At 48.8% G+C, this 12065-nt stretch overlaps 1 protein-coding gene across 1 annotated transcript in view; it reads left to right on the top strand.

The window, feature by feature from the left end:
* Positions 1 to 12065, top strand: part of GPR158 (G protein-coupled receptor 158) — a 214895-nt gene that overhangs the window by 182058 nt on the left and 20772 nt on the right. Inside the window, exon 7 of the mRNA XM_064162477.1 lies at positions 6805 to 7043. Coding sequence (XP_064018547.1) covers positions 6805 to 7043 — 239 coding nt within the window. The remainder of the gene's footprint in view (positions 1 to 6804; positions 7044 to 12065) is intronic.

Below are 12065 nucleotides of genomic sequence, written 5' to 3'. Positions count from 1 at the left end.
ACATCTGTCATCACTAACTTCTCACTTTTAGTAGAGTCCCATCAGTTTACAAACTGCAAGTGGCAGGTTCACTGTTACTCCAGACAAAGCAGGTAAGGCACAATCCCTGCTCCACAGGAAGGCAATATACTTTACAAGAGCTTTAACCCATTATCTTTCTGATGGAGCTTTCATATCACCATAAAAATCATCAGTCTGGAACAGAACACTTTGACAGGATGACTCAGTAGAGCCACAAAATGACAGATAGTAGACATAAAAGATAAACCAACTGTGGCAGGTCGCTGCTGCCAAAGCAGGATCCTTCACCTCTTCTTCCTGCCACTTAAGCAGGCAGCAGATATTTTGGGGGCTCTGCTTGCTGTTCATGGGACAGCTCATGAATATGATAGGAAAATGTTGTGTGGTTTTATGTATTTTCTAAAATCATACATTGCTTCTCAGGAGGTCACTTCTACAGCAGCAGCCACATGCTTTGCTGGCTGCTTCCAAGCTGGTGATCCCAGCCAGCAGCATCAGCCAGGACACTCCGTCCCTCAGCTTCAGATCCACTTGCAGCATTGCTTCTTTCCCTGGCTGATGGGCTTCTCTTGGCTGTTTGCAACCAGGCCCTCCCCTTGTTCAGCCTCCCACGGACCATCCCTTGGACCATGTAGCTTAATTCTCCCTAGAGTTGGCAGTGCAGCCATCAGAGTGGGGCAGTGGTCTCCAGGCAGGTCATTCAGCCTGAGCTGTGCCTCCCCTTTACTCTGTAAAATGAATCATAGAATGGTTTAGGTTGGAAAAGACCTCAAAGCTCAGCCAGTTCCAGCCCCTTGTCATAGGCAGGGACACCTCCCACTAGAACAGGTTGCTCAAGGACTCATCCAGCCTGGCCTTGAACACCTCCAGGGTTGTTGTGGATCACAGAATCACAGAATGTGATCTTAAATCTTCGATCACATTGGGTGCTTCTGTGCTCCACAGCCTCCCTGGGCAACCTGTGCCAGTGTCTCACCACCCTCACTCTAAAGAACTTCTCCCTAACATCCAGTTTAAATCCCCCCTCTTCCAGTTTAAACCCATTACTCCTTGTCCTGTCATTAACAAGACCTTATCAATAGTCCCTCTCCAGCCCTCCTGTAGCCCTCCTCAGACACTGGAAGGCCATTCCAAGGTCTCCTCAAAGCCTTCTCTTCTCCAGGCTGCAGAGCCTCAACTCTCACCCTGTCCTCATAGGAGATGAGGTAAAAGTGGATGACTGTTGCACACCAACTTTAATACTTCCTATGTCTGTCTGTAGTTCAAAAGCTTTGCTTGAAGGCAGCTATGTTTTCTAGCAACACAGGCAGAGCACATTGCAGTGTTCTGCCTGATCTGTCTGCAAACAGAGCTGATGGAATGTCACTGAAAATTATGATTTTCCAACAACAACTCATAGAAGTGAGTTGCATATGGGAGAAGAGCTTGAAGATGCTGGGGAAGGTGGTTACGTTTCTGCTCCTGCCTTAGATCAGAGATCATGTGTCTCAAACTTTGCCCTAAGCTTCTACCAGGACCCTGCCTGCTGCTTCCAACCATTCTGGGGGTAAGCAGGACAGGAGGAGGAGTTGGCATTGCCTTTCTTGATACTCATAATCAAGCATTAAGTTGCTCTGGGATTTCATAGAATCATAGAATCAACCAGGTTGGAAGAGACCTCCAAGCTCATCCAGTCCAACCTAGCACCCAGCCCTGGCCGATCAACCAGACCATGGCACTAAGTGCCTCAGCCAGGCTTTGCTTGAACACCTCCAGAGACACTGACTCCACCACCTCCCTGGGCAGCCCATTCCAGTGGCAAATCACTCTCTCTGTGAAGAACTCCCTCCTAACAGTTGAGTCCAAGACCACATCTATACTCATCCATTAAGTAGCATCAGTCTCAGACTTTGCCCTAAGCTTCTACCAGGGCACTGCCTGCTGCTTCCAACCTTTTTGGGGGTAAGCAGGACCAGAGGAGGAGTTGGCATTGCCTTCCTTGATACTCATAATCAAGCATCAAGTTGCTCTGGGATTTGAGTCCAAGACCACACCTATACTCATACATTAAGTAGCATCAGAGAACATTACTGGATGCTGGAATTCCTTCTTCCGTCCTGCTGAATTGAGTGGTCCCTGGGATAACCTGCATGCTCCCAAGCTGTTTCCAAGCACGGCTCAGGAGGTGGCACAGAGCACTGCAGTGGGCAGCTTGCATGCAGCCACCCTGTGGTGGAAGGCAGCGGTTGGCTGTCATCAGTGCCAGGGGCAACCCTGGGCGTACTTAATTCCCTAGAGCAGATGCAGCTGCACTTCTTAGTGAGGAGTCTCTCACATTTGTTCAAGTAGTCCTGAAAAAGGGGAGTGGGGTCTGAGCGTTGGCCCCCCAGAAGTCAGGGGCAAGGAGTTTAATCAAGAACTGCCCAGTTTCCTGAGGGAGGCTGGCAGTCATCAGCCACTAAGTGTTTGCTGAGGCAGTTTGGTCTCATATTGCAGTGATTCAACTCTTCTATGGTGAATTTCAATAGCATATGAGTCAGAGGTACAGGAAGGAGAACGACCTTCCAGGCTGGTGAGGAGGCATCCTCTTGGGTGGGGAGCCTCCAGGGCACTTGTCTCTGCTTTGACACCTGCTCAGTAATGCATAGGGGAGGAGACAGAGCACAGTAGTACTCAGCGTCAAGGTGCTGCGCAGTGTGGGTTTGGGTTTGTCTTGAAGCAGGGGAGGTGAGGGAACTGGAACACTGCAGCTCATGTTCTGGTTAAGTACTTTTATGCCACAGCCTCTGGGAAGGAGGTTTTCCAAACTGCCAGTCTGATTCAGCTCTCCTTACAGCTGCTCAGAAGAAGGATTGGGTTGTGATTTAAGTGTGAAGGTTGGGTTACACATGAGCCTACCTGTCCAAGGCAGGAATGGTGCTGGTGATGGTGGCAGATGCTGCTTTTTGTGCAAAGGAGGAGGAAAAATGAAACATGGTTTGATCCAAACTGGGGGAGTTTTGACTGCTGTACTGCAGACTCTTCTTTGTTCTAGTGTGGTGTAACAGCAGCCTACCCCTCTGCCTTGCAGAGCTGCCTTGCACTCAGCACTTCATGAGCAAGCACCAGTCCTGCCTTGTTACAGCCAGAAAAGGCTCAGTGGAATCACCAGGGGTTGGCTTTAGAGGCCCACAGCAGAAACAGAAGCTTCTGGTAGCTCTCAGCTGGTTTGTGTGATTTGGCTAACTCCTCAACCATCACAACTATGCAGGAGGAGATTTCTCTCCAGTGGCACACTACAGCTGTGCAAAGATGGCATTGCACAGGAGCACAGCATGGCAGGGCTTGGAAGGGACCCAAAGGCATCATCGAGGCCACCCTCCCTGCCAGAGCAGGACCACACAATCTAGCACAGGTCACACAGGAACACATCCAGACAGGCCTTGAAAGGCTCCAGAGAAGGAGACTCCACAACCTCTCTGGGGAGCCTGAGCCAGTGCTCTGGGACCCTTACAGTAAAGACCCTTGTGTTGAAGTGGAACCTCCTGTGCTGCAGCTCACATCCATTGCTCCTTGTCCTATCCCAGAGAGCAGTGAGCAGAGCCTGTCCCCACTCCTGACCCCCAGCCCTCAGATATTTATAAACACTGATTAAATCCCCTCTCAGTCTTCTCTTCTCCAGACTAAGCAGCCCCAGGTCCCTCAGCCTCTCCTCATCAGGCAGTGCTCCAGTCCCCTCATCATCTTTGTTAGCTCTCTGCTGGACCCTCTCCAGCAGATCCCTGTCCCTCTTCAACTGGGGAGCCCAAAACTGAAGGCAGTACACAAGATGAGGTCTCACCAAGGCAAAGTAGAGGCAGGGGAGAACCTCCCTTGATCTGCTGGGCACACTCTTCCTAATACACCCCAGGATCCCACTGGCCTTCCCAGTTCACTACAAAAAGAACACATTTTCTTTCCCTTCAGAGAATCACAGAATGGTAGGGGTTGGAAGGGATCATTGAGTGCAACCCTCCTTGCCAGAGCAGGACGACCTGGAGCAGATCACACAGGAATGCATCCAGTTTGATGAGACAGTGACCCCTCTGGGCAGCCTCTTCCAGTGCTCTGCCACCCTCAAAGTACAGAAGTTCCATCTCATGTTTAAATGGAACTTCTTGTGTCCAGGTTTATGCCCATTACCTCTTGTCAGTTACTGGGGAGCACTGAGAAGAGTCTGGCCCCATCTTCCTGGCACTCACCTCTTAGGTATTTGTCAGCACTAATAAAATCCCCTCTCAGCCTCCTCTTCTCCAGGCTAAACAGCCCCAGCTCCCTCAGCCTTTCCTTGTATGATAGATGTTCCTGTCCTCAGAGAAGCTGAGTATTGATCAGCATTCACAAGAGCAAAGAGGAGATCCCTCACTGATTTTGAGTGATCTAAAATGCAGGATTTAGCCGTGCTGCCCTGGAAGAGTAATGCTGCAGCTGAGCAGTGCAGAGGGAAGTCACCTCCTTGCCTCTGTGGAATTTCCTCTCTGTCCTGCATGAAGTCTTTAGGAAGCTGCTTCCAACATAAAACGCTTAAGCATCTGTAAAAAGGGAGCAGAACATCTATCAAACGTGGCAAGATCAAGAACTGGGACTCCCTGCAGAGTAACTGTTGGGAGGGAAGCAGCTGAATGGTGTTGAACACACTCAGATCTCTGACTTCACCTAATGCACACTGTGAGAGCTGTTTGTAGTCAGGTGATGATTCATTTTGATGGATGTGGTAAAGGTCTTGTGCTTCTGCCTTGAAAGGTACTGCTCTGCTGTTTGTCTGAGAGGCACCACTTGTGTGAGTTGCTTCTGCCTCCTCTGAGGCAAATGCAAGCAGAAATATTAATCTGGAGTGTGGTCTGTTGGCTGGCTTTTGCTGAAAAGGTGGGCCTGGCTGTGCAATGGCTTGGGAGAAAAGCATCAGAGACTCATAGAATAGTCTGGGTTGGAAGGGACCTCCAAAGGTCATCCAGCCCAACCGCCTCTGCAGTCAACAGGGATGTCCTCGACTAGATCAGGTTGCCCAGAGCTCTGCCCAGCCTCAATTTGAATATCTCCAGGGACTTGAGAGTTGACCAAAAGCATTTAAAAGCTCAACTTTCTGAAAAAAACACTGAAGCTCCCTGAACTTTGTCCCTTCATGGATGCCAGTGGTATTCACTGGACAAGCACATGTCCAGGAATGAGGAACCACCGTGGTTTTGAGGACAAACTCACTGCAACAGCTGACCACTTGGGAAGGCTTTTCACCCCGAGCTCTACAACAGCCTTTAAACTTCAGCCCATGGAATCAACCAGGTTGGAAGAGACCTCCAAGCTTATCCAGTCCAACCTATCCCCCAGCCCTGTCCAATCAACTAGACCATGGCACTCATCCAGTGCCTCATCCATTTTTTTCTTGAACACCTCTGGGGATGGCAACTCCACCACCAACCTGGGCAGCCCATTCCAATGGTGAATATGCTTCCAAAGGCTTGGGTAGATCAAAGCTTCCATGATAGCCTTTCCTCACTGCCCAGCCTTGGTAACTTGGCAGAGTCAAGACATGAGCACTGCAGGGGCAGCCTCCTTTTTGTCATAGGATAAGGTTGGATGCTTCTGGCATATCCCATGCTGAGGCAACATAAAGGATATTCTGTGCCACATGAAGAGCCAAACTCCTCCCTGAGGCCATTTCCTCTTGCCTTTTGGTTGCCCTCATGCTCCCAGCAGAACCTTTGTCTTGTTCAGCAGGTGGTGATGGGTAGAAAGTTCAGGTGACATCTTCTTGAACAGCTGTTGGCAGATGTAAACCTGTTCTAATAGTGAGGGCAAATGTATTTAGAGCATCACATGCTCAGCGGCTGTTACGTGGTAGGTGTTCTGACATATGATGTGGCTTCTCTTAAGATGATTCTATCCCAGCTCAACAAAAAAAAAATGTGGGTTTGCTTCTAAACAAGTTAGAAACCACTTAATTAGCAAAGTGCCTTCCCCAGTTATTTCTGGGAGGAGTCTCAGAAGCATCAAATTCAATGGGAAAAACACCCAAGAAGAGGTAATTTTTCCTGCTGGAAATAGGATGAGCAGACAGCATCAAAATGAAATGAAATCTCACACACACAGTTGCTGTTTTATGGAAATTGCCTTCCCTTTTCCAAAGGCAGAAGCTCTCCACTGGGAGCTGGAAAGCAGAAAACAGCTTGACAGCACAGCATGGGGATATGTGTGTCTAGCATAAGCGCAGCTAATGGTGTCTTCTATTGCTGGGTAGCGCTCTCTGGGCAGCAATCAGTTCCATTTTAAATAGGATGAATATGAAAATAATAACATCTCAAAGTGCACTCTTGTACTCTGCTGTCAGGGGAAAGAACACTGATAATTATTTTTTTAATAATCTGGTAGGGAAATAAATGCAAATCTGAATTGCAGAATCACAGAACTTTAGAGGTTGGAAGGGACCAACAGAAATCATCCAGTCCTACCTCCCTGCCAAGGCAGCATCACCCAGGGTAGTTCACACAGGAATGCATCCAGGTGGGTTTGGAAAGTCTCCAAAGAAGGAGACTCCACAACCTCTCTGGGCAGCCTGCTACACCCTCACTGTAAAGAAGTTTCTCTTCATGTTGAGGTGAAACCTTCTGTGTTCCAGTTTGTAGCTGTTGCTCCTTGGCTTATTGCTGCTGACTACCAAAAAGAGGTTGGCCCCAGCCACTTGACACCCACCCCTCAGATGTTTGTACACACTGTTGAGATCTCTCCTCTCCCTGCAGCACTGCTACTGCTCTTCCTAATCCTGCCCTGCCTGAATTGTTTTTTTTCCAGGGTGTTGAAGGTTTTCCTGTCCCGAACCGCTCAGCGCATTCCGTACATGACAGGTGGGCGAGTGATGAGGATGCTGGCTGTTATTCTCCTGGTAGTCTTTTGGTTTCTGGTTGGCTGGACTTCTGCAATAACTCAAAATCTGGAGAGAAACATTCCACTCATTGGCCAAGGGCAAACATCTGACCACCTGATCTTCAACATGTGCCTCATAGACCGCTGGGATTACATGATGGCTGTCGGTATGTGCCTTTCTTGGCTCCTCTTCAGTGCCTAAAATCAATCTAGGTTGTCTTTTTATTTCTCTTCTCTTAGGATAGCTTTAAAAGTTTTTGCCAGGCTGCCTAATGTCACCTGAAAAGCTTCTAGGGAAATAGAATATCAACATGTGTTTGGGGTTATTTTTTAATGGGCTGAGAGGTAAAACATAATTAAGAGGTACTGAGACTCCTGTGACTTTCAAAGGTTTGTAACTTGGGTTGCAGTAGCAAAGCAATGGGTGCCTCTTTGAAAGCAGCTCTTCTCTGCTATGGAAGTGAGAAGTGCTACCTAGGCTAATAGAGGCCTTTTGCACTACAGAACTGAGCAGAGCTCTTGTGTAAGGAGGGAAAGAACTTGCAGGACCACTTGTTCATAACCTCATAAAAATTAACATCTAAGCAATGGAGATAGGAAACCCACATCAGACATCCAAACCTGACTTAGAACCTGTGTCCAACCTGGCCTTGGACACTTCCAAGGAGGGGACACCCACAACCTCCCTGGGCAACTTGTTCCTGTGTCTCACCACCCTCACTATCAAGGATTTCTTGCTAATCTCCAGTCTACATCTGCCCTCTTCCAGCTCAAAGCCATTGCTCCTTATCCTGTCCCTAAGAGGCCTTGATATAGAATGATAAAATGAAAAGTGCTGGGTGATAATCTATGCAATGCCTGCTATTCCATGTGAAAACTAGGCAGCATTTTGGAATGCCCTGTGTCACCTGGAGCCCTGGCTGGAACATCTCCCTGTTGCACCTGACAGTTGATGATGTATTGAAATGCAGGGAGAGACTTTTCAAGGTTGCAGATTAGCGAAGTGAGAATTAACAAAGGCTCTGTTAGAAACTCGTAGTGAGATGAATCCTTTATGCTACCAGAGATTATTTAAGATTTATGAATCATTTTCCATACTAATCATGCTACTTAGACTCTTTATTGCAGTGATACTTTTACTTTATGCTTCCATTAAGTGTAAGAGGATGCTCTCAGTGAGAGGAGCAGGGGCTCAGGCACAGAGCCTGTCACCCTTTCTAGCACTGCCTCTCTAACTCTGCAATATGCTGATGACAAAAATCAGCATTCAGTAAATCTTGTTTTATCTACACAGCATAAATTAAATTAGAAGGCATTTCCTTTGAGGTTGGATACTTGTGGGTAGCCTATTTGTTCCTTGCCTAGATTCTTTTAATTTCCTTCCTTGTGTTCTTCTTTTTCTTTCCTTTGGGTTTGTTTCTGCATCACTTTCAAGGCTGGGGCACCTGTCACTGAAAAGCTGTGACATGGTTGGCAGGCTGAGATCTTAGAGGAAGAATCTGAGGCTTGAAAATGCTCAGCCACAAAGCTTTTTCTCTGTGGCCTGAATACTTTAGCTACCTGTCACAGCCAGATTCCAAGCCAGAAGAAAAACCCCAAGTGATAAACTTTCAGTACCCATTGGCTCACAGTGTCAGAAATGAAACCATATTTCTTTTTACTGTGGGGAAGATACTGTAAGTGAAACAGACATCTGCACTGGACTTAAAAGAACTTCCCAGAAACTGGAAAAGGAAAGCAAAACACTAAGTGTAATGAGCAAAGCCCCAGACAGCAGAGAAAGGCAGAGAGAGAAACAGGTTTGCACAAGCACAAATAAAAAGCAGAGGTGAAGTCTTAGAGGGTGGATATCCCTGACTTCAGCAGGGCCAGGGCTTCACCAAGCCCTAGGATTTGAACTCTAGGGTTTTTTATCCCCACCTTGTATTCTGCTTGTGGTTTCCAGTGTTTTATTTAAGCCAGAAGTCAATGCCAGGTGTTAACTATGCACAGGGAGGTGTTTTTGGCTCCTGGCTGGCAGGAGCTGTGCTGCTCCCACGCAGCTGACCTGACATCACAGAATCACGGAATGTCAGGGGCTGGAAGGGACCTCAGAAGCTCATCCAGTCCACAGCCCTGCCAGAGCAGGATCACCTAGAACAGATCACACAGGCACACATCCAGGCAGGTCTTGAATATCTTCAGAGAGGGAGACTCCACAACTCCCCTGGGCAGCCTGTTCCAGTGCTCTGTCACACTCACAAGGGAAAAATTCCTCTTCGTGTCTCCATAGAACTTCCTGTGCCTCAACTTCCACCCCTTGCCCCTTCTCCTGTCACTGGGCATCACCCAGCAGAGCCTGGCTCCGGCTCCAGCCCCAGCTCCCTCAGGCTCTCTTTGTAACAGGGATGTTCTATTCCCTTCATCATCTCTGTGGCTCTGCACTGGACTCGGTCATGCAGTTCCCTGAGGTCCTCTTTGAACTGAGTGGCCCAGAACTGGACAGAATATTCCAGATGCAGCCTCACCAGGCGGAGTCTATCGGGAGGAGAACCTCTCTCGACCTACTAACTACAGCCCTTCTAATACACCCCAGAATGGCATTGGCCCTCCAGGCTACAAGAGCACACTGCTGCCCTGCCATACCCAGTGATGGCTGGCTGATGCCCTGGGTCTTGGGCATCAAGAGGACTTCAGCCACGAGGCAGCACCATGGCTGCTGCATGCCCTCAGCCAGGAGAAGGAGCACAGTGAGCATTTCAGAGCGTTTGCAGAAGAGCTGCCTCCCACCGCGCACTCACCCATACTCAACATGCACAACCTCTGCCTCCAAAGGGGGCACCAGTTGCCAGGACAGGCTCTGACAGGCTGGGCATTAAGATTGCCTGGACAGTTCTGATCTGGGGCATTGTAATACAGCCTCACAAGGCCTGTTACTAAATTTTCTACAGGCCCTCTGCTGCATTCAGTGCTGCATGAGTGATGATTATTTCTCTTTGTTAGCCCCATTTGATGTGGCCCTGTGCCATATGCAGGGTGTGCTGTTCAGAGCATGCCATGGCAGAGGGACTGTTGGTTTCCAAGTGGGTGTTTTTTAAGCTGTGCTCTCCTTAACACTGATGTAAAAAGATTAAAGCCCAAACTGTCAACAGCAGCCATCCATTTTGAGAGTCTGTCTTGAGACATCTAGAGACCTGTTCTTCAGAGGACAACCAGGAGGTACTTGTTAGAATTCAGGATCTGGCTTCAGTTCTCACACTAGATACCTAAAAAAAATATAGCCTGTAAAAATAGTGATGACTTGTGACAAGCATGCTCTGAGTGATGAGACCAGGCCTGTATGAAATGTTTGCAGCAGAAACAGAAGAATCCTGTTTTATGAAGGAGCCTTCAGCTCTGTCCCTTTCCTGCTTGTAACCCACTCCTCCTGCCACCACATGCACCTCTTTCTCAATCCCTATCACCAACATTCTGTGCACTTCATGTCCCTCATCTCTAGGATATAGTAAATCTGGAAAAGATACAGAATCATAGAATAGATTGAACAGCAGAACTGCCCAGGAGGGCTCTCAGATTAACTTACCTCCTTCTTGCCATCCCCACCCTTATATCAGAAGTCTGTGCAGGGGTGAGATTGCCAGATAAGGAGTTAGAAGCAGAAGTTGGGGTTACACAGGTTCAGGCAGAGATAGTTAGAATCACAGAATGGTTTAGCTTGGAAGGGACCTCAAAGATCCAGTTCCAACCCCCTGACACAGGCAGGGACACCTCCCACTAGAACAGGTCACTCAAGGCCTCATCCAACCTGGCCTTGAACACCTCTAGGGAGGGAGCATCCACAACCTCCCTGGGCAACCTGTGCCAGTGTCTCACCACCCTCACCCTGAAGAACTTCTTCCTAACACCTTGTTTAAATCTCCCCTCTTCCAGTTTAAACCCATTACTCCTTGTCCTGTCATTGCAAGACCTTGTCATGGGGAAGAACAACCACAGTGATGAGTGATGCTGGAAACCCCAGGTTGAGCAGTTTGGGTTGCATTACCTCCTGCAGTAATGTTGCTGTTACAGCACAGGTGAAGTGCTGTAGCCTTTATTTAGGCACTGTTTCTACAGAGTGTTTCTGCTAAGGAAACCATGTTTGGGTTGCCTTGGGTGCATGGCTGTGTGTTGGTAAATGCCACAATCAGTGCTTCTGCAAGCCACTCGTAAGAGTAGCTAGATGGCTTTGGGAGAGGCTGGGAGCTGCTCTGACTTCCCCTTGTCTTTGTGACGCTGCTCTTTGTCTTTCTAGCCCTTCAAGTATATCAAGGGGTAGGCTTGGGTCAGCCCCTGAGTAAGTGGCAGATGCTCTCAATGAACCCCTCTGCCTTCCTAAAAGGAAAGAGAAAGGGAATAAGAGGAGATATTGATGGGTTGGGAAAGAAAACTAAACCAGCTTTAATTGAAGTCATAGAATTGCAGAATCAGCCAGGTTGGAAGTGACCTCCAAGCTCATCCAGGCCAACCTAGCACCCAGCCCTGGCCAATCAACCAGACCATGGCACTAAGTGTCTCAGCCAGGCTTGGATTCAACACCTACATCAGGGGAAATTTAGGCTCAAGGTGAGGAGAAAGTTCTTCACTGAGAGAGTCATTGGACACTGGAATGGGCTGCCCAGGGAGGTGGTGGAGTCGCCGTCCCTGGAGCTGTTCAAGGCAGGATTGGACGTGGCACTTGGTGCCATGGTCTGGCCTTGAGCTCTGTGGTAAAGGGTTGGACTTGATGATCTGTGAGGTCTCTTCCAACCTTGGTGATACTGTGATACCTCCAGGGATGGTGACTCCACCACCTCCCTGGGCAGCCCATTCCAATGCCAATCACTCTCTGACAACAACTTCCTCCTAACATCCAGCCTAGACCTCCCCTGGCACAACTTGAGACTGTGTCCCCTTCTTCTGTTGCTTGTTGCCTGTAAGCAGAGTCCAACCCCACCTGGCTACAACCTCCCTTCAGGCAGTTGCAGACAGCAATGAGCTCTGCCCTGAGCCTCCTCTGCTGCAGGCTGCACACCCCCAGCTCCCTCAGCCTCTCCTCACAGGGCTGTGCTCCAGGCCCCTCACAGCTTTGTCGCCCTCCTGTGGACACCTTCCAGCACCTCAACATCTCTCTTGAATTGAGGAGCCCAGAACTGGACACAGCACTCAAGGGGTGGCCTGAGCAGTGCTGAGCA

This window comes from Pogoniulus pusillus, chromosome 23 (genome assembly GCF_015220805.1).
Source record: "Pogoniulus pusillus isolate bPogPus1 chromosome 23, bPogPus1.pri, whole genome shotgun sequence".
In the NCBI taxonomy this organism is placed as follows: Eukaryota; Metazoa; Chordata; class Aves; order Piciformes; family Lybiidae; genus Pogoniulus; species Pogoniulus pusillus.
The sequence above is the reverse complement of the archived record's forward strand: the minus strand, read 5'-3'. Positions and strand labels throughout refer to the sequence as shown.